General features: G+C 41.4%; 1 protein-coding gene across 1 annotated transcript in view; it reads right to left on the bottom strand.

Moving 5' to 3' along the window:
* cfap299 (cilia and flagella associated protein 299) overlaps nucleotides 1–21,561 on the bottom strand; it is a 95,251-nt gene extending 73,690 nt beyond the window's left edge. The window contains exons 1-2 of the mRNA XM_021317934.2: nucleotides 21,436–21,561; nucleotides 17,981–18,123 (exon numbers count right to left, since the gene is read on the bottom strand). Of these exons, the coding sequence (XP_021173609.2) occupies nucleotides 17,981–18,123; nucleotides 21,436–21,543 (251 nt within the window). The 5' untranslated portion in view covers nucleotides 21,544–21,561. The remainder of the gene's footprint in view (nucleotides 1–17,980; nucleotides 18,124–21,435) is intronic.
* Nucleotides 21,562–25,793: the final 4,232 nt, after the last annotated feature.

The following is a 25,793-nucleotide window of genomic DNA, read 5'->3' as shown; positions in this document are numbered from 1 at the left end:
ATCCATTTTTGCAGTGTACAGATTGGTGAAAAGGTTTCCTCTCTAAGGAAAACCAGTTGATTGCTTCAAAGTCCCGACAAGCAGCATTCACTCCTGGAGAAGCGTAGAGCTACAGGGAGAGTCGTCTTTGCAGCAATCCCTCATACTGAGCATGCATGAAGCGACAGTGGAGAGGAAAACTCCCCTTGTATTTGGCTGATTTTCACTTGGAGAGTAAATAAATCTGTGTTGTCTTAAAACTTTTGCCCAGTACTGCTGCTAAAACGTTCATGATGAGTTGGGTTTGCATGCTACCTAATAAGATCATTTCTGGCAGGTGTGTATTAATATTAACCCGACACCATTAATATATAAAGATCTTCCTTACTGGATGAGAGCAGAATTACTAATTGTGCTTGACCTTCTTTTTAATACCGAGAAACACTTTACAGGCTGTTGATTAGAGGACAGGTGGTGCTGGAAAGTGTGTCTAATATGTCGAATAAAGCTTTCTGTAATTTGCTGAAGAGGAGGGAGCTGTGCCGGCTAAAACTCCTGACTCCTTGTTGCATCTTTGGTCTAAAAACCTAGAACCATAAAACCTAAATAAAAACATAAGACAGTAATACTGTACACCTGTGTATCACCTAAGGAGGGTTTAAAGGTTATTTTGACTAACCCTAATGCAGTGTGGTAATACTTACAGACATTAATGCATCCGCCTTTTCATGTATTTCAGTTTAATCATTATTTGTGTTTAGTTATAAACTGCAAAAAACAAAAAAAAGAGCAAATATCAAACGTTTTCGTGGCTTTCCTGTTTGTCTGTGTCATAGATTAAGGTTTAAGCAATGCTTTGTGCGCCTCCGTTGGGGGCGAACAGCTGTTGGTGCTTTGCGGCTGTTTATCGGGTCTGTTTACACACTTCTAAACACACCTCTCCACTTCATTACCAGACCCCGAGGCCTTTTTCCTCAGCCTAGAAAGTTTTTAAACTATTTACTCTCACCAATAATTACACCAACAGTTTTCTGTTTACATACTGTGACACACATTTGCTTAGTCCATTGTGTGTGTGTGTGTGTGTGTGTGTGTGTGTGTGTGTGTGTGTGTGTGTGTGTGTGTGTGTGTGTGTGTGTGTGTGTGTGTGTGTGTGTGTGTGTGTGTGTGTTTACATGTGCAGACAAATTACAATATTCTTGCATAGGATAAATAATTTCTGCAATACTAAATAGCTACAAATTATCAAATACACCCCAACATAATCAGACCTTAAATATCTGCTCCGGATTATTTTTTCTTGGCTTTGAAGAAATAAGAAGAGGAGCAGGCTGCAGCCTGGCCAAGGGTGTGAATACTTTATCTCTGCTCTGTGTCGCGATAAAATGCTGAAACTTGATGGAATCACAGTTTCATTTTATGTACTGAGTAACTGAGGGATCAGTTCTGATTACTTCGCACAGCAGGGGCAGCAGGACTAAATTAATGAGGAAATTCAATAAAATTTTATTTATATAGCACCAAATTATGATACATGGTATCTCAATTCACTTTACACATTCAAGTCAGACTCCATCAGATCCTCCAGGTTGGTGAGAAAGTTTCCTCTCTAAGGAAACCCAGCAGGTTGCATCAAGTCTCTCCAAGCAGCATTCACTCCTCCTGAAAGAGCGTAGAGCCACAGTGGACAGTCGTCTGCATTGTTGATGGCTTTGCAGCAATCCCTCATACTGAGCATGCATGAAGCGACAGTGGAGAGGAAAACTCCCCTTTAACAGGGAGGAGAACCTCCAGCAGAACCAGAACCAGGCTCAGTGTGAACGCTCATCTGCCTCGACCAAAATCAGAGAAGAGAGTTTTAAAATGATTTTGCCTACTTTGAAAAACGGTAATTGCGAATCATTTAGGGTTAGTAGTTTTTGGATTTTCTGGATATTTGTACTCTGGATATTTGTGCAGTCACTGAAAGTAAACTGATCGTTTTGGGTTTCCTGTATGACCAAATTAATTGGTTATCACTGGTAATATTGTTGTTATTGTTATACTCTTTGAAACCTTGGTAGTTTTGTGTTACTGTACACTGACACAAAAATATCTGAATAGGATAGGAAAGGGGTGGGTTTAATAATAAGTTTATACTTCCACCCACTCATTTGAACGTGTATTCTTATACTTTACTACCACTTTAATGTATATTTAGTTTTTTTTCCCTTTACTTTTTCCCTTGTCTTAGTTTATAAATTTGTTTTCTTTTACTACACTACACGTTCAATAAACCAAAACTCCAACCATTAATGCATATTAATGATAAAAAGTATAATTTTATCACCACTTAAACAGCAATAATAAATTGGCCACTTAAAGGTGTCATGACATCACTGTATAAACCATTTCATGTGGTTGATATTGCTGCATATGTAAATTCTCCAAGGAATTTCATTAAAAAAAACTAACGCCAACTTGTTTTGTCAGGCGAAATGTCTCTCCTCAATAAAAGTTTTGGTTGCGGTAATGATAAACTGCTACAACCATATTTGGTAAACTGGTCAAATGTGCACCCCCACACCTATTCCCCCCTCCATCCACACCTCTCTTCTCGGCACAACACTCCGTCACAAATTCATTATTATGGTTTTATAGTTAGTGGAAGTGTTTGTGCTGCTGTACGTCAGACAGGCGAGGCCAAGCTGACCAAAGGCTTTAACCTGTGGGACTGAAATAAACCGCCACATAGACCGGGCAGGTCATGGCGGTACGGTTTCCACAGGAAACAGTCTTCAGTAGAGTCCCCATAAATGGTATTCAGTATAGATATTAACACGGCCTCATCAGTGCATAACAGACCAGATTATAACATTATTAATGACATTTTTGGTCGTGGCACCTTTAAAAGCATTTTCATGATCTCCTAGGAACAGAATTACACTTCAAATGTTGAATAAAATTGTAAACTACTGTGTGTTTGAATGAAGCTTTAACTAGTTTGAGTTTACTTGTTTTCCTCTAGGGATAACATATATAAATAGAGCTTTGCCTTTTCTATAACCCCAGTTCTGAAGTCCTTCCATGGCTCCCTGGATCTCAGAGAATAGACTTTAAAATCCTTCTGTTAGTCTATAAATCCCTGAATTAGCACCTAAATACGTCACAGACTTGTTATCAGGGCATCAACCCTCCAGACCACTCAGGTCTTCTGGCTCCAGCCTGCTCTGCAGAACCAGAACCAGAACCAGACATGGAGAAGCAGCATTTAGTTCCTATGCTCCACTGATCTGGAACAAACTCCCAGAAAACTGGAAAAGTGGGGAAAGCCTGAGTTCCTTTAAACCGAGATTAAAAACAAATTTGTTTAAAATTGCCTTTGAATGTTCCAGTTAAACTGTTTTACTGTTTTTAATGTTCTTTTTTTGTTTCTACATTCTATCCCTACTTGCTTTTATTCGTATATTTTAATCATGTAAAGCACTTTGCATTGTCTCTGTACTGAATTGTGCTATATAAATAAATTTGCCTTGCCTTGCCTTCTATCCTCCTCATTATGTCACCCCTGTATAATTGCCTGCAGTCATTTTTAATGCTGTTTATACTCCAGTCTGTTACCTTGGAACATTTATTCATTAAAGTGTCACCAACCTAAAGCAGGGCCATATTTTCATCAACAAGCCGTCTGAGAAGAAACGGCACCTACAGCAGCCAACGCTGAAGGAATCAGATATTGTGCAGCGTGTTGCAACAGTGCATCAAAACTGACGACCACAGTTGATCTGCGCAGGTTTTTTTCTCTACATCACACACACGTGATAATTTGCAACAGCAAATAGCTGCTAGTATAATTAATTGAACGTCGTTAACAGGTTCTTTGAGAAAAGAGGGGCTGACATTCCTCCTTAACTAGCAGCTCTCCTTCTGCAAATAAATATTCAGCGACTGGACGACGGGAGTTTTCTGTGAGCTTTTCATGTCATGACGGGGAACAGATGTTGCACTTTGCAGTGATTTCTTATTCTACTCCGCGGATTAATAGAATGAAGCGTTCATTATCCTGCAGCTTGGACAGCGTAGCGGATGGGAGCTCTTAGGAAAACAGCCATTTCTTAAGGAGCAACACGTACTGCGGCGGATTTTTTCCCCTCAGAGTGCTTGGGAAAAAGAATCTTATTAAAAATATTATTTTGGGCTGGTGGACGTCGAGGGAAATTCCACACAGCATGACAATTTACTTTATTTCAGGCTTTTTATAAAGTCCTCTGTCACCTCTGATTACAATGAACTGAATGTATAAGTTACACGTTTGCTGCAGTTTTCCTTGTGCTCTGCGGCCACCTCGGCTTTTGGGGTCGTGGCGGCGGCCCGTCCTGTGTTACCGGCTTTAGATGTTGGTTTTCAGCGAGAACCAAAGCAGTCGTTGTCACCTTTTTCACGCACAGTTCCTGTCACAAAAAGCAGACGTAGGTAATTTCCACTCGGAGCACAGATCTTTCTAACTTCCACATGTATGTTGTTGAATTGACGCTCACAGGAAAGCGATGAGGTTGTAAATACTCAGATTTGTGTTTGGAAATCCATTCTGACGTACAGCTTTAGGCTTTAGCTCGGAGAAACTTTAAAGCTGAGAAAAAGAAAATTAGACTCAATGCAAGTCCTAAAATCAGAGCTCTTGTGTGAGAATGACTGTCTGTGGTGCACATGTCTGCAGTGTGGTTCCTTCCTCATCAGTTTATTAGCTTACATTGTAATCCAAAGCAACTCATATGAAATCATTTAAGAGTATTTTTCAAGCCATTTCAGCTGCTGATTAGAGAAGAATTTCACCCGAGGAACAACATTGTTCCAGGTCCATTTCTTAGCTCCTGTTATACACGGGCGCAGCTGTTCAGCAGGCTCAATTCAACCTTGTTGCCCAAGACCTCAAGAACAGAGTCCAAAAAAATTAAAACAATTAGTCATCAAAAGACCTTGGGCAGCAGATCCTGCTCCTGCAGCCTGTCACAACCGTCTTAAATCCACAGCGTGGACAAGTACAAACATAAAGATGACAGTTCTGCCTGTTAGCCTGATAGAAACTGAGTGAAGGCAAAAGATTTTAGGGGTTAAAGTTAAAACACGGTTGGAAAGTAGAAGCCACAGAGATTTGCTTTAAATAAATGTGCTGCGTTGGTAAAAATCAAAAAAGGAAAAAAGAACAAGAACGTGCCTTGCAGAAACTCTGTTGTCCGTCCGTCCTGAGCGTTTCTACATTACAGCCACAAAATCTGATCAGTTTTGCTGTAATCTTACGTGACAGATCGACACAAAGTCGACTTTGTGAAGGTTTTTAAAAACATTCTACAAATAAAAATCTGAATAATCTGTTTAGCATTAAGGTTTTAATGCCGCTAAATAAAATTCAACTAACTGCCTTTAATAGTCGCTCAGTAGTTAACTAACTTATGAGAAGAGTCTGCATGTGTGGGATTTAATCACAGTATGAATCCAGCTGTTCTGTTTCGGGCCTCAGAGGTTTGTTAGAGAACATTAGAGACCAAAGAGCATCATGAAGACCAAGAAACACAGCAGAAAGTTCAGGGAGAAGTTTAAAGCAGGGTCAGGTTCAAAAACAATATCCCACGCTTTCATCATCTCCCCGAGCTCTGCGGACCGACAAGAGAGAGAATTAATCAGAGAAGCAGCCCAGAGGTCCATGGTGACTCTGGAGGTGCTGCAGAGAGCCAGAGCTCAGGTGGGAAAATGTACCAACATGGAAACTGTAGGTTGTGCACACCAAAAATCTAAACCTTTATGGATCTTTGTCAAAACCATATAAGGAAAGCCTTTTGGACAACATGTCAGAGGAAATGCAAGCAGGGAACTAACACTGCGCCTTAACTTGACTAAACCGTCTCCACAATGAAACATGGTAGTGGCAGCATCAAGCTGTGGGGCTGCTTTTATTTACCAAGGAATGGGAAGGTGGTCAGAGTTGATGAAAAGATGGATATGGATGAATACTGGACAGTCCTAGGAGAAAACCTGTTAGACTTTAGGTTATGGCAGAAGCTGAAGGTAAGGAGGTGTTGATGTTTCACAGCAAAATGCAGTCCGGGCGGAACCACGCTCACTGACTACAGTTACTGCCATCAGGTGCAAAGGCGCAGCTGAAATTTTAAAGCCATGTATTCTTTCCCTTCCACTTCATAATCACACGCACAGACCGTGTTGGTCCACCAGTAAAATACTCTGAAGATACTCAGCTCTGCTGCAAGTGATGCACAGTCAATGGTGTCTGCAGAGGACTTCTTATTTTGCAAAACTGTGTTGAATAAAAGTTGCAGAGAGGTTTATTTAATAATCACCAAAACATCAAGAGGCATAAGCAGTTAAGCTGTGTTGCATTTGAGTCAATGTCAAGATATACACAGCGATCCTAACCAATGACTTAACAGCAATATTAAGTCATCGGATGGATGGATGGATGGATGGATGGATGGATGGATGGATGGATGGATGGATGGATGGATGGATGGATGGATGGATGGATGGATGGATGGATGGATGGATGGATGGATGGATGGATGGAAGGTAGATGGTGATCTTCAGGATCTTTGGGTTTCTTCAACAATCTGCTGAGAAACAAATTTTAAAGATAAGTGTTGATCTTTGACTCTGAGTCTCTGTGAACATAAAGGTGATAGAATAGAATGAGGTATATGGCCTTTTTTTGTATTTTTAATGCAACAGACGCAGGTTAAAATCTACATGAATGACAACTTGAAATGTTCACAGAAAGCACAATCGAATGAGAAATGTACACGAGACCCCAATAAACAAAATATTTCCCTCAGATTTGTTTGAAAGCTCCAGAAACGGCAAGCAAGCAATGATTCGGTATTAGTTAGTCTAAAACAGCCATGTTATATTTTTGGCACGCTGCATGTAGTCCACCAGTCATGACAGATGGTTCCTTAAACAAGTCATTAAGATGAAATGCGTCTAAAATGTGGAAACATCTAATTTGTTATTTATTATCTGTTTGCACCCACTTACAAACTGAGCAGTATTTATACGCGCGTGCTGCATGGAGAGGATGTGGTCGTGAGCTGAAGCCTGGCAGGATGTGTATTTCTGAGCAGTGCTTGCAGGGGGAGAGATCCAAATTTACACACCCGTCCAAAATCACAAAGTGCAAGGAAGGCAATTGGCCTGACAGCACATGTAATGGAGACTGCAGAAGCTCGTTGCCCAAGGGCCCTCGCCAGCGTAGCGGCCGTTGAGAGTGGCGGGGGTTTTGGCTGGCCAGAAAACGAGGCCGGGATCAGCTCCGTGAGGTTTCTCATGTCAGTCACATCCACAATCTTATTTTTGCTTCGCATCTGGAGGCTGGATCCGCAGAGAAATGTATTCACTGTGTGTGCTTGTGGCACCGGTTTTCCTTGGCACTGCTAGTGATAGCTCGCTTTTAATATAGAGAGCTGGGAGGCGAGGAATTCTTGAGGCAGACTGTAAAAACGTAAAAGGCACAATGGACAATGAGCATGACTGTGGCCTGGAACTGTGGCGAGATCGCAGGGAGTCTCATGAAAGCCTCGCAGGAGCGACGTGAGCACGCGAGCTCGCTGCATATGCTGACACGGACTTCTGGGCCCACGCCAGAGCGCAGAGGAAACAGAGGCCTCTCTTCAGCTCAGCACTCCTTCCCTGGTCCTCTCCTTCTCACTTGGGATAAAACAAAGGACATGCAAGATCGCATATTTACCCACATTTAACCAAAGTAGAGATTCTCACAGCACCATGTTTGAAGACCAAACAGCGTTTCATCAAAGATTCGCCCCTATGGTAAAGCACGGTAGTGGCGGCCTGGTGAGTCGGCCTTGTTTTGCAGCTGCAGTCGACCAGTAACTCCTCTCCGTACCGAGTATTATCGAGTCAAATGTGAGCGCATCACTTTTAACTATAACTTCTAAGGCAGCACCAAATTTACAATAGAATGGCCACTGTAAAAACTGATCTAAAAATAATTAAAGGTTTCTTGAAATGAGTGTATTTGTCCTTGATTTGAGCAGGTAAATCAGATGATCTGCCAATGGAATAAGTATTATGATCCCTAAAATAAGATAATTAGATATACTGTATTTGAAATAAGATGATGGAGATGAGTTGTTCCTATTTTAAGTGCAAAAAACTCATTCCATTGGCAGATTATCTTATTTACCTGCTCTAATCAAGGACAAATACACTAATTTCAAGAACATTTTTACTTATTTTTAGTTCTGTTTTTGCTGTGAATCAAAGTGTCACATAGGTCACAATTCAGAGCCCAACCTCAAGGAGAGAGTAGCACAGAAACAAACGACTGCAAACCTTAATGAACTAAAAACAATGTTTTAAAGCAAAGTGGGCCACAATTCATCCACAACAACGTGACAAACTGTGAAACTCAGGGGGGAAACCGTCCACAGAGTTTTTGCTGCTGAAGCTGGTTCTAGAAGCTCCTAGTTGTTCCACAGCTGTCTGATAAAATAAGTTCTGTGTTCTCCTACAAAGAAGAACTGCAGCTAGATGCTTTATCAATGTGAAATTTTAGCCAAAACCTGAAACCAGGAGAGAACAGAACTTCTTAAACAATCCCCTCATCCTGACAAACTCCCTACCCAAACAAACATCCCATTCATAAAAGTTTCCGTTTTCAATAATGGATTAAATTTCACTTATGTCTGATGAGAGCCCCGGCTCTTTTGTCTGTTCTCTTTTTTATTATTATTATTATTGTGTGTGCGCTCGCAAACTTCCCTCCCTTTCCTCCCTTCTTTGCCTCCCTTTTACAGCCGAGCTGTCAGGAGGAGCGTGTTGTCGTTAAAAATGAGACAGGGCAACAACGGGGCAGCATCTGATTAGCATTCAGTGCACCATCTCCTCTCCTGGAGGTATTTTATTACCACAGGTGCAGCGGCATTCACTGATCAGATGCACGCTACAGGCGAGGCTAGCGCTTAATTGAAAACAGCTCTATTTATACACCTGCAGGCACTAAAGGCCTCCGAGAAAGCACAGGGAGGCTGAAAAGAAAGGAGGAGGAGGAGGAGGAGGAGGAGGGGGGGGGGGTGCACAGAACAGTGACAAAGCTGTGAAAAAAAGATGTGCCCTGGGAGGAATAGTTTAAGTCCCACAGGGAAGGGAATGGCATTCTCAAAACAGTACGCTGCCTGGTGCAAAGAAGAGGATACGCATGCAGGTGCAAATGTCTGCAGAGAAGAATATTCCTCGGTAACAAAGGCTGCCTCAGGCACAAAGACAAGCCTGAATGCACATTTTCCCTGTCATCAAAGGACAGTTTTCTTTTACCAAATATGAAACAGTATCTTTGTACGGTCTGTAGACACGCTGCTCTGGTGGAGCATTGTCCCAGAAACCTCCTGCAGAATAGCAGGTGGTGCTTTGCATTGGGGGGGGGGGGGCAATGTTTTCAATGTGCAACCATAGCAGGAAGTGATTGGGGTCAGTGAGGTGGAGGGCCAATCTGAAATCCACAACGGGAGGAGAAATGCGCACTCAGATACCTTTAAACATGGAACTTCTAAGGTTAAGAAATTCTTCTGCAGGATCAAATATCCAAAGATGGGAAAGCAATGAAAGATGATCAGTTTTAGGCCTTTTCCACCTGGATATTTTGCAAAGCTGAGAGTTTCTCTGCTGTTTCTTCCTCTTGTTCACACGCAAGCTTAGTTATGGGTGAGAAAATCGCTGCTTTTTTTAAACACTTTCCAAAAATTAAAAACACAGTTTGCTGTGTATCCATGCTACATGAGAAACAATGACACAAAGGGCCATATCTGTGCTAAAGTAACTTTATGTTGTTTTTCTTCCCCCAACATGCACCTCACCTGAATCTGCTGCCATTTAATGCAAATGTAAACTGAAGATATTAATGACTGTCAAAGAAAGCAAGAAAACCTGAGCTGTTTTGGTAGAATCTGTAGTCTAGCCATGCTCAAGATTGACTTCTTTAAAATGTTAATATTAATGTGGATGTCATCACCAACTGCTGACATTGATGCATTCATACGCCTGCAAACCAGAATAAACTAAAAGTTTAAGACTCCTGCGAAAGAGGTTTAAGGATGCACACAGCAGGTTGTTGCAGCTTGTAAATTGATTATATTTTCTTTCATACAGGTTTGTTGTATTTTTAGGTTGAATTATGTAGGATATTTGCATTAAAGGTGGATATAAGTTTGAAAACATTATTAATTACCTCAATCTATTACGTCTTTATAATCTGGCAGTTTAACAGGGATGCGTAGACATTAAACTGCTGCGTTTAAAAGGAAAGCTGTTCTCTGGGCAACTTTTAATTTTAACAAGGTGAGTTAAGCTGACAGATTTAGGTCTAAATTAATTTGCTAAAATTTTCTTCTCGTTAAGTCATTCTTTTGTTGGTCTTGAAATTTGGCTGGACTAAAAAAATCCCTCTTCCTTTTTCAGCTTTCTAAAGGGCCTTCAGTCACAGCTGACTGGTTTTTGCAGATTCTTCAGAAGGAGACGGACCGGTGTGGTGGTGGGGGGTGGGTAGTGGGGCGGGGTCACAGTGTAACAGAAACACCGCCCTTACCTAATGCCTGGTCTGTGTGCAGCTGATCCAGATGGTCCTCCCCGCAGGTGGTGGGCCCACATGGAAGGAGCTTCCTGTTCCTGACTAACCTCGCCTCTAAGACGTATTTATGCGCTTCACAAACACATGAGAATCTTTCTTGTGCCGCTCCGGCTTCAACCGTTTGTGTCCGAACCAAAAACTGTTCGGGCCAATCACGTTGCAGTGTTGAGGTTTAAGGCGGGATATACCATTGCAATGAAAGCAAGAGCGGCTGAGCTCACAGCCGAACCAACACAAACATGGCAGTGCAGGAGGACGCACACAGAGCTGCTGCTAACACATCTGTTTTCTAAGAATCCACGATTTTATCTTCGATAGTAGAACAGCAGGAAGCGCCTTAACCAGCTTACCTTGTGGGTTCTCATGACATCTGCTGCTCATGATTTAATTTGATACCGTGATTGGCTAAAAACAGCCTTTGGTAGGCGGGCACTAAGTGTTGATGATGTGCAGAACTAGAGCGCTACACGTTATTAATCTTATTAATGTGGCTGGCCAGGTTATCTCCTGACTCGTCTTTTCCCCACACCCGTCCAGCTTCTGAGAAAACTGCATAATAAAATCTGACTTTGTTCTCCTGTGACTCATTAAAATTCACAATTTTGTGTCTGTAAATTCTTCAGTGGACATTCAAATTATGCTGCAATATTGGAAATGGGATTTCAGATTGCTTTAATCTGAATCTTTCAGATTACAGCAAAATGGAGAGTTCTTTAAAACTGATAATAACATTTATCTTAAAGATGGATGATTTGACACAAGTAAAAAGTCCTATATAATCGGTACTAACCCTAACTTGCAGTGACAAGTGAATTTCTCCACTGTGAGATCAATAAAGTATATCTTATCTTATTTTAACCCAATAGAAAACATCTATTTATTTCCATTACTGATATTTTTAGGACAAAAAAAACATCTGTTTAAAAAAATAAGGAGTAGAGAAGCAGATCATGTTGTGTGATTGATTTGAGAAGATTTGATTTGTATTAAAATGTCTTTTTTAAATTTGATACCATCAGTTTGGAAGGTAAATCTTTTTATGTTGTTGCAAAAAACAGGTTCTCAAAAAGTGGCAGTTCTACTTATGAGCACCATATAGATTACTGATAAATCACAAAGTTGTGTCTAGCTGATAACAACAACAATAGTATTGACTTTTTAACACAAGTAGATACAAAATATTAACTTCTTCCTGGAAAAATGGGTCTTCTTGTTATACTATGATTTCTTTTGAAAGAACAAATGTGTTATTATCTGTTTAATTTAAAAAAAGGGAAAATACTTCAATGGTTTGACCACATTCTCCACATTAGAAGAAGCTTAAATCAATAACTATCAGTTTGATGCATCAAAGAAGGTAAACTGACTTCACTGAGACCGCCTTCAAACATTTAAAAGTTCAGTCAAAAGGTTTTTAGTGAAGTATTCCTTTAAAATCTGCACCAATTGCTCACTGTTGATGGAAAATATGCTTTACTGTATTCCAAGCTGTGTTGGACCTCACAAACACGATCCCGGCCTTTCAAAGGAGTCGCATGGATGTAGATCTTGGATTGCGAGCAAACTGCTGTGTGTATACAACATCCCAATGTTCCCGCACAACATTTGCCCAGATCCTGTTGGGACAAGATGAAAGGCTCGCTGCCCTAATATCAGTGGAACTGCAGGTGTGGAGGCTCCCGTTTCACCAGTGTCACTGATGTTCGCAGACGTTGCTGGGAGCAGGGCGGGGGACAGCGCTGAGACATCTGCACATTTGGATAAGCATCTGAGGGTTCAATCAAATTCAGCACCTCGCAGGTAAATGTTTGGATACGCTGAAGCCGTGTGTGTGCGTGGGTGGGAGGGCGGCGAGCGCTCTTAATTGTCTGTCCTGGCTTGTCATCAAAGGAGACATCACAACCACAAGGCTGTGTGGAGACTGAGAACAATATCTGTGTGATCACTTTCCTCAGGAGGACAGTTTGTTGGAAACTCCGCTTTGTAGGAATGTGTTTTGGCCTGTTTCAGCTAGAAACAGTTTCTAGCTGAATTTAGACACGCGGGGAACCTTTGCTCCAATAAAAACCTCGTCTACACGTGTAGTGGAGCCGATAAAGTGCTCCCCTTTGTCCTCTCTTCTCTGAAAAAAAAAAAAAAAAACGTAGGGATTAAGGATGAGGATCAGAGGAAATGTACAGAATGTAATGAGTTGTAAAAAAAAACGTCATTCACAAAGGCAGAAGCCTTGTCTTAAAATAAAACGTTTTGTGCTTCCACTGCAGTTTTTATGTTGTCATGTTTAATCACTTTCCTTGCAAGAGGTAGATTGTATTCATGATACCTTTGGTGCTTTCCCTGTAAATGTCATATCATGTGAAATAATGTATAACTTCATGACAGATGTATTGGGAAACTGTCCAGTTCTTGGAAATCTGTCCAGTGGAGAATACAGAAAAATCACCTGGAAACAGATACAAGATGCTGTTTGTAGGCATTATTTAACCTGAGAGGGCAAGTAAGGCATCTATCTGTCCCTCTGCCTGCCTGCCCGTTCATCCATCCATCCATCCATCCATCCATCCATCCATCCATCCATCCACAAAGAATGAATGACAGCAGTAAAAACCTAAGCTACATCATATATACGATATTTGACTAGCATGATGGCGTTGCAGACAGCAGCCTTTGCTTTAACCTTCAGCAATCACCTTCACTTAAAAGGAACTCCAAACCATCAGACAATTTTCTCTAAGCATAGTTTTTCTATTTTTCATCAACCCTAACTTCACTGAGATCTTGGTTGGAGGCACAAAGATACAGCATAGATATTACCGGAGACGCAGGGCGAAACACGGGCAGTAGACTTTGCACACCCTTGGATTCAGTCTATTTGGCTAATGTCCGCTCCCTGGCCAGTAAAATGGACAAAGAGCTGCCTCTCAACTCTGAAAACTCGGACCTGTGTGGATCTCTTCCCCTCTGTTTCACCAAAACTTGGCTCAGTGGCCGCTTTGGTACTTTCTGATGGCCGCGTCATCTCATCCTAAATGAAAAACTGAAAACCTCTAAGCCTGCAGCTAGGACTGTTAGGAAGTGGACCTACGAGTCGGAGCTTGTTGCTGAGCCGAATGAGCTTGCTGAAACTGTCACTTCATGAATCAGTGTTGTTGGGATGTGTGTGCAGACCAAACACCCTTTTACACATGTAACAACAACAAAACATACATCTGAGGAAACTGCACAGGAACAAGGAACTGAATTTTACGGCAGTGGGGACCCAGCCCTGTGTAAGCAGGCCAGGAAGAAGCTAAACAAGGAGATCCAAGGCATCTAATACCCCGTTTACACTAGACTTTCTTAACCGAGCCGAGACCAGTCCAAGCTCAGTGACCGAGATAACTCTCGTGTGTAAATGGTCAGCAGACTGAACTGGATCGCGCTAAACATAACCGGACCGTGCTAACTGCAGACCAGTTCCCTAGTAGGTCTCGGACTGTTTTTTTTTCTGTCCCGGTTTTCTGATAAAGAGCGCATGAGCAGACCGCGTCATCCCCTTACAGTCAGCTGACTGTCCGCGGTTTTTCCGGCGTGTCTGGCTGCACGTCCCGATTCACACTCCATTCAGACAAATTTCAGACATTCATAATAATACTAGCTTCCTTACCGTGCCACACGGTTTCCAGAGATGATTCTGCTTAGCAGCGTGATGAACCTCAGTGTCTGTTGTTGTTTCCTGCGTCTGTAAATCCTTATTAGACGTTCGTTTGTCTTATCCACGTCCCAAAAGCTGACTCTGTCTAACCATAACATCCTGAATGTTACGGGTGCCGCCATTTTGATTTGCTCGGTCCCGCCTTCAATCCCAGAGAGCAGCAGTACCGCAGATCGCCACTAGGAGGCGAGGAGCAACCAAGGAACCGGGATAGTGTGGTGTGTAAACGGTTGTCAGAACGAGGCTCGGCTTGGTTAACTGATCCAAGCTCGGACTGGTCTCGGCTCGGCTCGGTTTAACAAGGGTAGTGGAAATGGGGCTTAAGTCAAACTACAGCAAAAGGCTATTAGCTTCTCAGCTAATGACCCAGCTATAGTTTGGAATGATTTCAGAAACATCCTGGTCCTCAGGAGCCCCCCCACCTTGGGCTGAATCCTCGTCCACCTTAATAGCTTCTACAGCAGGTTGGAAAAGCAGCCATTTGTACCCCCCACCAACTCGTCCACATCTCACTCTGACTGAAAAGCTCACCATGCACCAACCACCCTGTCCTCTCAGACCCCCTGCCTGTATTTAAGATCTCTGAGGATTATGTTAATAGGCTCTTTTAGTGTCAAAAGACCAGGATAGCATGTCTTCCCCTCATGCCAGAGACCTTGCGCTAACTACTTTCCCCCCACCTTCACTCTGAGGTGCAACAACTCTCTGGAGCTGTGCGAGGTTCCCTCGTGCTTCAATAGCTCCACCAACATCCTGGTCCCCAAGTAACGCGCCATCATGGCACCATCCCTGCTGGACCCCCTGTAGTTTGTTCACTTGGCTGATTGGCAGAGGAAGCAGTCAGCATGGGACTACATTTCATTCTGCACCCCCCTGACCACCCAGGAACATATGCCAAGATCCTGTTTGTGGGCTTCAGCTTGGATTTCAACACCATCAACCCAGACATCCTTCCTTAGGACCTCCTCAGCAGACCCATCTGTGAAACTCCTGCTGTTTGCAGATGACGTCACCGTCGGTCTGACCCAAGATGTTGAAGACTCTGGATACACACAGAAGGTGGATCAGCTGGTCCACCAGTGTGGTCAGAACTACCTGGAGCTTAACCTGCTTAAGGCTGTGGAGATGACAGTGGACTTCCAGCGGACACCCTCCACACTGCCTCCCCCTACTATCCTCAACAACACCATGTGGATCACTTCCACGTCCTAGCCACCTGTTCTTAGGACTTGAGATGGTCCTCAAACTTAGACACTGATCAGGAGAAGGCCCAGCAGATACTGTACTTCCTGCAGCAACTTGAGAAGTACAACTTTCAACAGGAGCTACTTGTCATCTTCTACACTGCCATTATTCAGTCTGTCCTATGTCCCTCTATCGCTGTGTGGTTTGGGTCATCCATAAAACAGGACAGGTCCCGTTTCTTTTTCAGGTCTGTGCTGCAAAGCGCTATTTACAAAGAACAGCCGCCAAAGAGACGGTCTCTTATGCCAGGCTGTAACTTTGACAAACAGACAATGTACCTACTGTAGATTTGATGCCTTGCTTATGTGCACCAATCCAACCAGATTTTTGTTAGAAAAATGCATGTGTATGTATTTACAAGAATATTTTCCTTTTTGTACATTTTTACTGTCTTCACTGAGAGCAAAGACAAACCAGTTAAATTCCTTGTTGTGTGAACCAACTGGGCGATTAAAACAGATTCTGAGATATAAGGCATATTCACCGTAAATCCTGGCAGTGCAGGTATGTCACTGATGGTTTAATATATTTTTACCCGTTAATTGTTGTATTTTATACCATATTTATTACTTTTTTTTCTTCACATGCTTTCTTTAAATATCTTGAAAGGTGCCTAAAATGGAAACGATCTATTGATATTTACATTTAGATGTGGAAAAGAATCACAGACTGCTTTCACACTGGCAAAACTCTCCAGATCGCGATGGGCAATCCCATGGCATGCGTAGATCAGAGGGGATGATATCGTCCCTCCGTGTGGTTTTAGGTTTGTTTTGGGTTCTATTCCTGATGGTGTGTACCCAAAACAACTCAAAAGAGAGGACATCAAGGAGGTTTCAGGATTATCTGCCAACACCATCTCAGCTGACTCATTTTGAAGTGGAACAAAACATCCACTTCAAGTTACCAGCAGAAAAGGAAGTTCCTCCTGCTGAGTTACCGTACATCTGTATGCTGGCAGAGCCCAGACACGCTTGGAAGATCTCAGGCTTTGGGTGATGACCCGTAACACGAACACCAGTGAAGCTCAAATGGACCCAGAAATCAAAAACTTTCTTTTGGCATGGTATGCCTTTTAGATGTACCCCCAAAACACCAGAGAAATTGCCTCATTTTTGCAGGCAAAGTACTGTTTGCCCTCCTGCCATCATTTATGAACGAGACACCAAAGTCTGTCTTCCATTTGAGGCAGAAACGGACTCTAACTGGAACAGAGAACTCTGCCTTTTTCCTGTAAGGAGCTATACTCTTTAGCGCTAGAGAAGCGAGCTCTTATTCCAACACGGTTCACACTAGACTGTGAACAGATCCACGGGACATTGAAAATCAGAAACCTGAGGTTCCCAAACCTGACACCCTGATCTCTGTGTCGACATCTTTAATCTTCTCCATGGACACCACAAACAGAGTTGCTGAAACATACAAGAATATAACGTGCACTGCAAAGAAACTCATCTTTGTGTCAAGAACACAGGCAGAGTACTTTGGCTATAGAGAAACCAGTCAGTGCATAAAACATTCACAGCGTCCCTGCAACTCCAGCAACTAACTGTCTGGAGGCATATTTGGAAGCCTTCTCTAATTTCAAGAGTCAAGGTTTCTTGATTTGTCTCCTTTGGGAGAGATTCAGTTTGGACAGGAGAAAGCTGCCATAACAATCACAACAAATAGTCCATCCATCCATCCATCCATCCATTTTCCACAAAGCAAAACTGTAAAATGTCCAGTAGATTAGTAATTAGCATAGAGGTAAAAACAAGAAAAAAGAATCAATATAACACTCATCACAACGTCCGCATCCAATCATCGTCACACATATTCTACTAAGTCCTAACATCATTTTTAAAAACTAGTAATCAACGCGCCCTCGTAGGCCTACTGTATTCCAGCTCATCTTTCTTTCTTAAATCATTACTGAGGTTGGAAGACGGAAGGACGATGAATGACTTTTTATCTGGGTAGTGTTAACCGAGAGGACCAATGTACCGCCTTCCTGGTTTCAGTGAAATGCAGCCAGTGTTATTGTTCTGAGTTTGGCAGCTGACAAGGCACCTTTCTGCACGTGATCATTCATAAAAGTTAAAAACTGACCATTTACCAACATACAAGAAAAAAATCAAATATGTCTGGGAGTGAAATTAAACGTTTTTGGTTATTTCTGCTTAGCCCGATAAAAAAGCTACAGTGGAGCTTCAATCATTAACAAACCAAGCCAAATATTATGCTGAGCAAGAATCTAAGATGGCCTAATGTCTGATCTGCTACACCTTAATACTGACAATAAAACATTTCTTAGAAGGCCAAGAAATATGCGCAAAACCACTGCAATACAATTTCTTTGCCTTAAGAACTTCAGAAATCAGTGAATTTGACAGCTGATATGTGTGCATCCTGTTAGGCACAGATAGCACACCGCCTTTCTCAGAAGAACTCACGTTGGGCGGCTCCTGCTGTAGAAAACGCTGCTCTGTTCAGTCTTTGGAGCCTCTGCAGCTGCTTTCCTCTCCTCGAATTCCTCCCTGCTCAGGATCATGCCCTTGTGGCCGTGCTCCACCAGCTTGCGGGCCAACTCCCTGCTCTGTAAGAGACAGGGAAAGGTGAGGAGTCAGGCAGTGAGAGGCGAGAAGGCCTGCAGCTTGGGGCTGGATGTCATCAGGCCAGTGCCAATCTTGGATTGTGGCGCGGTTTTAGCCAATGTTTGGAATTTGTTTGTCATGCTGATGTGTGTGGATTTGAGTTATTTCACCACCACACCCAAACTATAAAGGGCCAAACCTGCTCTGCATCACCACAAGGTTTATTTTATAGTTTTCTGTGATTTGATGCCTTTCCTCAGACTCATTCATGCTCCTAATGTGCGCATGTGTCTGTGTGTGTGTGTGCAAGCGAGCATGTGTTTCCGCGTGGATTTTTCTAATCACTGTTTGCAGACCCACCGTTACTGAAGCCAAGCCATAAAGTCATCATCTTAAAAGCTAATCTTGCCATCAAATCCAGTGGCTTGTTAGATCAAAGCGTCAGCCACATGTCCACTTACCCAAAATCCCAGCTGGGATCCGAGAGGAAAAGTTCTATTTTCCTCTAACTTTGATGTGGCGCACAAGAAAGGAGTTTAAGACATGTGCCGCTCCTAACGTTGGCCCCAAAACCAGTGCCGTTATTCTGAGGCTCGTTGAATCCGTCCATTTAAAAGCAGCAGAACAGTACCTGGACTAATACTGTGTGACTAGGTAACATGTCCTTTTAACTGCTTTAGTTCTCTGAACACGCCGTGTTTACTTTGACGAGACCCAGGGACCTCGGTACGTAAACAAATAAGTTCATAATAAGCTGATTTATCAGAGGTCAGCCTTTGTGCGTAGCTTAGATGACCTGCGCTGATGGCTGTGTGACAACACATGGTGGAGGGAGTTGGCCTGAGTGCAACAGGTCAGATATAAGTTGCTCTCTTCTCTTTGTGGACACAGGTGTTCAAACAAACTGGCTGCCGAAGGAGCGTCCGGTTTCACCAGCAGGTGTGCCATCTCCTGGACAGAAGCAGAATTGTTCATAGAAATTCTGATATTCACACTAAAAGGCTTTGTTGATGGAAAAAAAAGTAGAATTTGGCAAACAATGGCACTCAAGACTGCCTGTAGATTACAGTCCAGGATAAAAAGACTGCCAAGAACTTCATTTACCAAAAAAACTTGACTTTTAATCAGTAAAAATGGAGTCACAGGAGCACAAGTGAAGCTGTTTAAGACCCATCCATCCCTTCAGTCCTCAATGGATGGATGATTCAGGGAGAAAGGTTGAGGAAAAGCAGATATTCTTCTCCCAAGTTATAATCTTCAGCTCCCTCTGGGAGATCCTGAGATGTTCCCTGGCCAGAAGATACACAATCAGCAGTTTAACTGTATCAATGAATGGCAGAACCCCTTTAAACCAGGCCACGAAGGGTTGGGGGAATTAGCCACATTCTTAGCCAGAATCTGTATCAGGAAGTACCGTCCATGTGGGCCCTCCACCTGTGGGGAGAAACATTGGTATGTGTTGCATTACAGACCCGGTGGGAGAAGAGGGCAGGGTTGCCTGCAGTGAAGCGGGATTAAAGAAATCCAAAAGTGTCCAGCAAACTCCAGGTCCATCTCTTTCTGATGAGTGAGGTACAGCAACCTTGTAATAGCAACAAAAAGCCACGTCTGTCAAAGAAAGGCATGAAGGACAGACTGACGTTCTGCAGGATAAACCATAAAGGCCGGTGTTTTGACAGAAATGAGACAGCTCCATGTGTTTGGAGCACATGAACGTAGAAATTTAGAAGAATGGGGGACGGTGGCCTGACTTACACCACCATGTTCCACAGTTACAGTCTGGAGCAAACAGCATAGTTTATCAAATGACAGACATGTTGATCTGTTTGCTACAGCCTCATCTCTTAGGTTTGTCTCAGAATGTACCAGAAAATTTAACATTTCAGCATGTTAGATATGCACTTCCCTTTTTTTTTTGAAGCACACTGTCATTTATTCTTATTTTATCTGTGACGGACAGCAGAAGACTGGTGCAAAAATATCTCCTCAGATGAACCCTCCTTATTATTTGGGACGTTTTCAAAACCATTTGCACGGAGAAGAAAAGGTGAGAGCTCCAATGAGTCCTGTGTGATTTCAAAAGTGAAGCTTCATGATGAAATCCATGTGAGGGATTGCTTCTCACCCTCTGACCAGTTCCACTGCCATGAATAAAGAGCGTTCTCCAAGGGTAACCTCTTCCTGGTCTAGAAGCTTGGTTCAGAAATTGATATCCAGTGTGATACAAAGAATTATTCAAGCTATGAAGACCAATGATCCACTTTATAAATATTGACTCTTCAAAAAAAAAATCTGATGTATTTTCAGGTGAAATAATTTGACATTTTTAGTACAGCATAGACAGAACTAAATCCACAGTGAGGAAGAGAAGTAAGCTGTCTTGTGCATAATTCACTGATTAAACATGGTGATCTTTAGTAATAATACTGTTTAGTCATGGCCATATATAGATATGATTATAATCTATTTCTTTATAATATATTTTATATATTATCATCATAACTCTCTGGTCATGGCTAAGTTTGTGTTCAAAGACAGTTGTGATAGGAGGGCAGAAATTAGCAGTATAACCTGATGGTGAGTTCATATTATTGGTTAAATTTAATGACACATTTAATTCACCTGCTTGCACACATAAGAATGAAGGATTTTTGCTATTCAAAACGACCAGGATTGATTAATTTGCTGTATGGTTATTGGTTGAACCTGTGTACGACTGCCATCTTGTGTGCAACAGTCGTTACTACACCAACAAAACCTTTAGAATGCGAAAAGGCGTGTTGGGCTATTTTGACTATTTTCACGTTGAAATAAAAATGCTTTAATAAAATAGATGAACAGAAACAAATCAATATAAAACTAAAGTAAATTTGCTTTATTTAAAGGCAAAAGCAGTTGGGAAATAACTAATAAAGACCTTCACAGAACTCCATTCAGAAAATATCTACTTTTATTTCAGACCTCGCCAGGGAACGATTCTTGCTTTGTTAACCTCAAACAACAGAGGTTTCGCAACAACAAGGACACGGTGTTGAAAACGGCAGAGGAATAGCGCGGGAATGAAAGGGTTTACCCTTTTAATCTTCCTTTTTATCCTTCTTATTCGCTGTTTGGACGTCGCTGTTCAGTCCAGTTAAGACTAAGACGCTGAATGTTTAGAACGTGGCTAATTGAAAATAAGATTTTGGTGAATATGAGAAGACAGACAGAAATTCTTCAAAGCGCACAGTTACACAACAGCAAATAAAATAAAAATAATAATGAATGGCATACAAATGACAAATACGAGTTTCAAATGAGCTTCAGTAACTTACTTTTAAATAAAACAAATCCGTTGGAGTGAGTTTAGAGTCCAGATAATCTTCATAGTCTTTAAACTCAGTGACAGAAGTGAAAAAACGCTCGACCGAGCTGGCCTCCATCTTTTGGCCGTCTTTTAGTTTGGAAGCGTTACCATGGCAACCACGGAAGTGGAAGTGTTCTCAATCGTGGTTTGTAGTTTTTAAAGCACTCCAGTAAAATAGAGTTTGCATAACATTATGACCACCAACCAGTGAAGTGTATGCTGGTGTGAGCGATTTATGTTGATGCTCTTATTTTGAAGTGTACCAGAGGCAAAGATTTGATCATGCTGGGTTAAACAAAACATTATTTGTATTAGGAAAAAGTAAAACAGACGAATGCCTGGAATGTAAAATAACAGGAGAGGGGATAAAGGAAATGAAGAAAGCTGTTATACAGTGTCTTAAGAATATAGGAATATATTATAAGATTAAAAATGTTATGTATATAGATAGATAGATAGATAGATAGATAGATAGATAGATAGATAGATAGATAGATAGATAGATAGATAGATAGATAGATAGATAGATAGATAGATAGATAGATAGATAGATAGAGTATTCATCACATTGATATGATTCACGCTACATACTCCTATGGTTGCAATCTGCCATTAAACAAAATCAATGAAGAAGATGCCGGATCTTCTGCGTGAGGGGACGCGGCTGGACCGGCTAACATGGTCTGTTTGTCGTTATCGTTATCAAGTCCTCTGAGATGTTTGGTTGCAGTGATGGCAGCGGCGTGGAACCGTTTCTCAGGACGCCTGCCAGGTGATTGGGGCATTTTCTGGACTTTTAGAATGTATTTTGCTGCTCGTCGGCGGGCTCCAGGTGAAAGTCTGGAAGTGTATGCTGCAGAGCTTAGCAAGTTGGTCCATCTTTAGGCAGACCATGCCAGGAGTAAGCATTAGCAACAATAAACCTAGTAAGTTAGAAACAGGGCAGTGTAGTCCAACTACTCTGATGGATAGCTCTCTCTCTCTCTCTCTCTCTCTCTCTCTCTCTCTCTCTCTCTCTCTCTCTCTCTCTCTCTCTCTCTCTCTCTCTCTCTCTCTCTCTCTCTCTCTCTCTCTCTCTCTCCCTCCCTCAGGAGAGAGCTGTGTACGTGAAGGGGCGGAGAGATATTACACACGATTATTCTGACGATTATGCGATAAAAAGAAATTGACACATTCAGCAGATTTTTCACTTAAGTATTTAAGACTATTTTATGAGTAATAGAAATAAATGAAAAAATGCTAATTAGTAAAAAATCCAGTTATTTTTTGAATAACAAGGATACATTTTCAACTAAAAAGTTCTAGGATTGAAATGTTAAAAGCTCAGCCCTTTCTGGTTGACTTAACATCAATGCAGTGCAGCTGCCTCTGTAGTGAAAATGTTCACAAACTAAAAATGCATAAAGTTTTACTAACATGTCACATTCTGGATTTTTCATAAATAAAAAAAGACATAATTCTATTCATATAAAAGAGAACCCTTCTAGTGTACTTCAGGGCTAAGTTAAACTCTTTTAGTTTTTTTAGTCCACAGATAGACAATAAAAATAATTACACCTTCATCAAAAAAGTTAACAGCTGATCTAAATTCTGGCATAATAAATACTGCATATTCTAAAAACAATTTTTACCCATTTATCTTAACTGAAATACCTTTACTGTCCCACAGTGGGGAAATATGGGTGTGAAAGTGGCAAAAATAGATAAGCGTAGACACCAGACTTCCACACAAGATTAATTAATATGAAAAAGCGACATTAAAACATAAGCTGTACAGCAGAAGAGAAACAAAAATATTGTGCAATTATTAGATAAAAATTAAGTATAAAATTAAGTATGTACAAGTTAAAAATGTAAGAAAAAAACATCAGTTGATTTACAGAATGATGAATGATGTAATTTTAGTCAAACATTTTTTATTGCACAAATTAACAGCTGCAAAGACATCAACAGAACCATTACCGAACTTTCCTCAAAATGCCAAATATAGCTCAGATATCTCTGCAGGTTTTTAGTGGAACCTGCTCCTAACGTTATTTTATTCTGCAGTGAAGCCGCTCTGCTTCGTTCTCTCCAACATCTTTAAACTGCAACCAGAAGCAGTTTTCTTCTGTCCCTCATTTTACAGAACAATGTAACAAACTCACCCTCTACTCACAGCTGCTCCCCTCTGTTTTCACATAATGGTATGACCCTCACGTGATTGGCCGCCATGTTGACCAATCAAAACGAGCTCAGGCAAAAGATGAAAGGTGGAACCTGAGCAGCGAGAGAAGCGCTAATCTTTGGCCGCTAGAAACTCAGTTAATACCAGGCAGCTCGCTGCGTAGTTTTCTTTTCTGGTAAACTTAAAGTGTCCCTACATTTTTAAAACTTTAGGTTTCTTTCTCTGCGCTGCTATCATTAGCGTTAGCCGCCTGGCCGAAATACTGTGCGCTGATTAAACTGTTGGTATTACTGAATATCAGATGTGTCTGAATCTCAGTACTACATTTGACAGATGTGACCATAAACTTTGGATTGATAGACTGGAAAAATGTGTGTAACTTTCTGGTGCTGGGGTTCCGACGTTATGGGACTGTTCTTTGTCATTTAGTAATTAGAAATATGGGCAAAGATCACATACAGGGTTCCTCACGCCTGCTACAAATATGCTAATAACACACAGCTCTACATTTTGTCCAACATGACCATAGTCCTTTGACACTCCAGTGTGTCCAATTAATGTAGTTTGTCCAAAAGGGGGTGGGACAGAATTTCCTCTGTCTTCATTCAGCAATGACAGAAATCATTGCTTTTGGTCCCAGAAGTGGACCATTCATCTTCACCCAAGAATTATAAAAATTCACGGCATGCCATAAACCTTAGTGCAGTTATGGACTCAGACATAGACTTTAGCAATACAATTTATTACATTGTCAGAATTCTGTAATTTCCGTCAGAACGGGGGAAAGAAAAGATTATGGAGACATTTTCTTGACCAAAACCGAATAACGGAACATACCAAAGCGGTCTTTAAATCACCTAAATGACTTCCATTTTTGTGAACAGAGGGATTTGAAAATCTTGGTGGGATGCTTTGTTTGTAAATTCATCTCAGAGATACTTTTCAGATCCATCTAGCCTTGATCACTTACTGCTCGCAGAACAAAACAGAGGCAGACATCATGTGCTTTCTTTGTACATTAGCTCTGAAACCAACTCCCTGAACCAGAATCTCAAAGGAATGCTCCCAACATCTTTACAATTTTCATCGCCCACCTCCAAACAATTATAATTTTAATACACAATGCAAAAGAGAAAGAGTGTTCAGCTCAGACTGAGAACAGCACAGGTTACACATGTATTTTTCATTGCAGTGTTCAATAATTAAGCAGGGTTTTATTTCTGGGTAAGAAAACATTGCCTGACCTCAGAAATGAGACAGAGCTTGCGTGACAGTCTTTAACGTTGAATATAAAGAAGAAGCGGGTTTAACTTTTATGTATGTTTGGCTCCTCACTTAGAGAAGGCATGCCAAAGGGAAGAGAGGGGGGGGGGGGGGTAGAAATTGATAGGAAAAGCAGGCAAAGTCAAAAGAAAAACTTCCTTCAAAAACTCTGGAGAACTATGGATCATAACTTTTAAATATTAAACAAATATCTGGCTGAGCAGAAGATGTTGAATGAAGAACATTGCACAGTGAAATAAAAATTCTGAATCTCTGACTTTGGAAAAACAGCAAGCATGTTCACCTTGTTCTGAACATTGTAAAATGTTGCTAGAAAAGTTGTTTTAGTCGCCTGTACTCTGTGCTCTTCATGTGTTCTGCCATGAAACAGAAAATACATGGTTTGGAACTAATATGTGATCATTACGGGTGTCCCTATACCAATTTGTTTTCCAGACCATGTACGAGTACTCTAGTTTAGATACTTGTCAATTCCAAACACTGATACTAAATACTTAATAAATTGGTACTTATAGATCACAAATAACTTAATAATATAATTGACCACTGAAAACGACTGTTAGAGCTTCAGTTGTCTTCTGTCCTTCTTTTTCTTTTGGAGGGTCAGCAAACAACCTCTTGGTGTATAGCACCACCACCTGGTGTAGAGTGGTATCTCGTCTTTGAGTTACAGCGTAGCCCAGCACAGGAGGAAAATTGGTACCGGTTCAGAATATCGGGTTGCTTTTACAAGTATGAGTACTTGATGTTGGTATCGGGTCACCACCAGTGATCATTGTGGGACAATCCCCTCTCTTTCCTTCTTTGGCTGATCATCATACGTTCCAGGAAGAAAGAAAAAAATCTTTATTAGACGTACAAATTTTTTTTTTCCT

This window comes from Fundulus heteroclitus, chromosome 12, assembly GCF_011125445.2.
Source record: "Fundulus heteroclitus isolate FHET01 chromosome 12, MU-UCD_Fhet_4.1, whole genome shotgun sequence".
Lineage (NCBI taxonomy): Eukaryota > Metazoa > Chordata > Actinopteri > Cyprinodontiformes > Fundulidae > Fundulus > Fundulus heteroclitus.
Note: the sequence above shows the minus strand (reverse complement) of the source record. Positions and strands in the feature narration are given on the sequence as shown.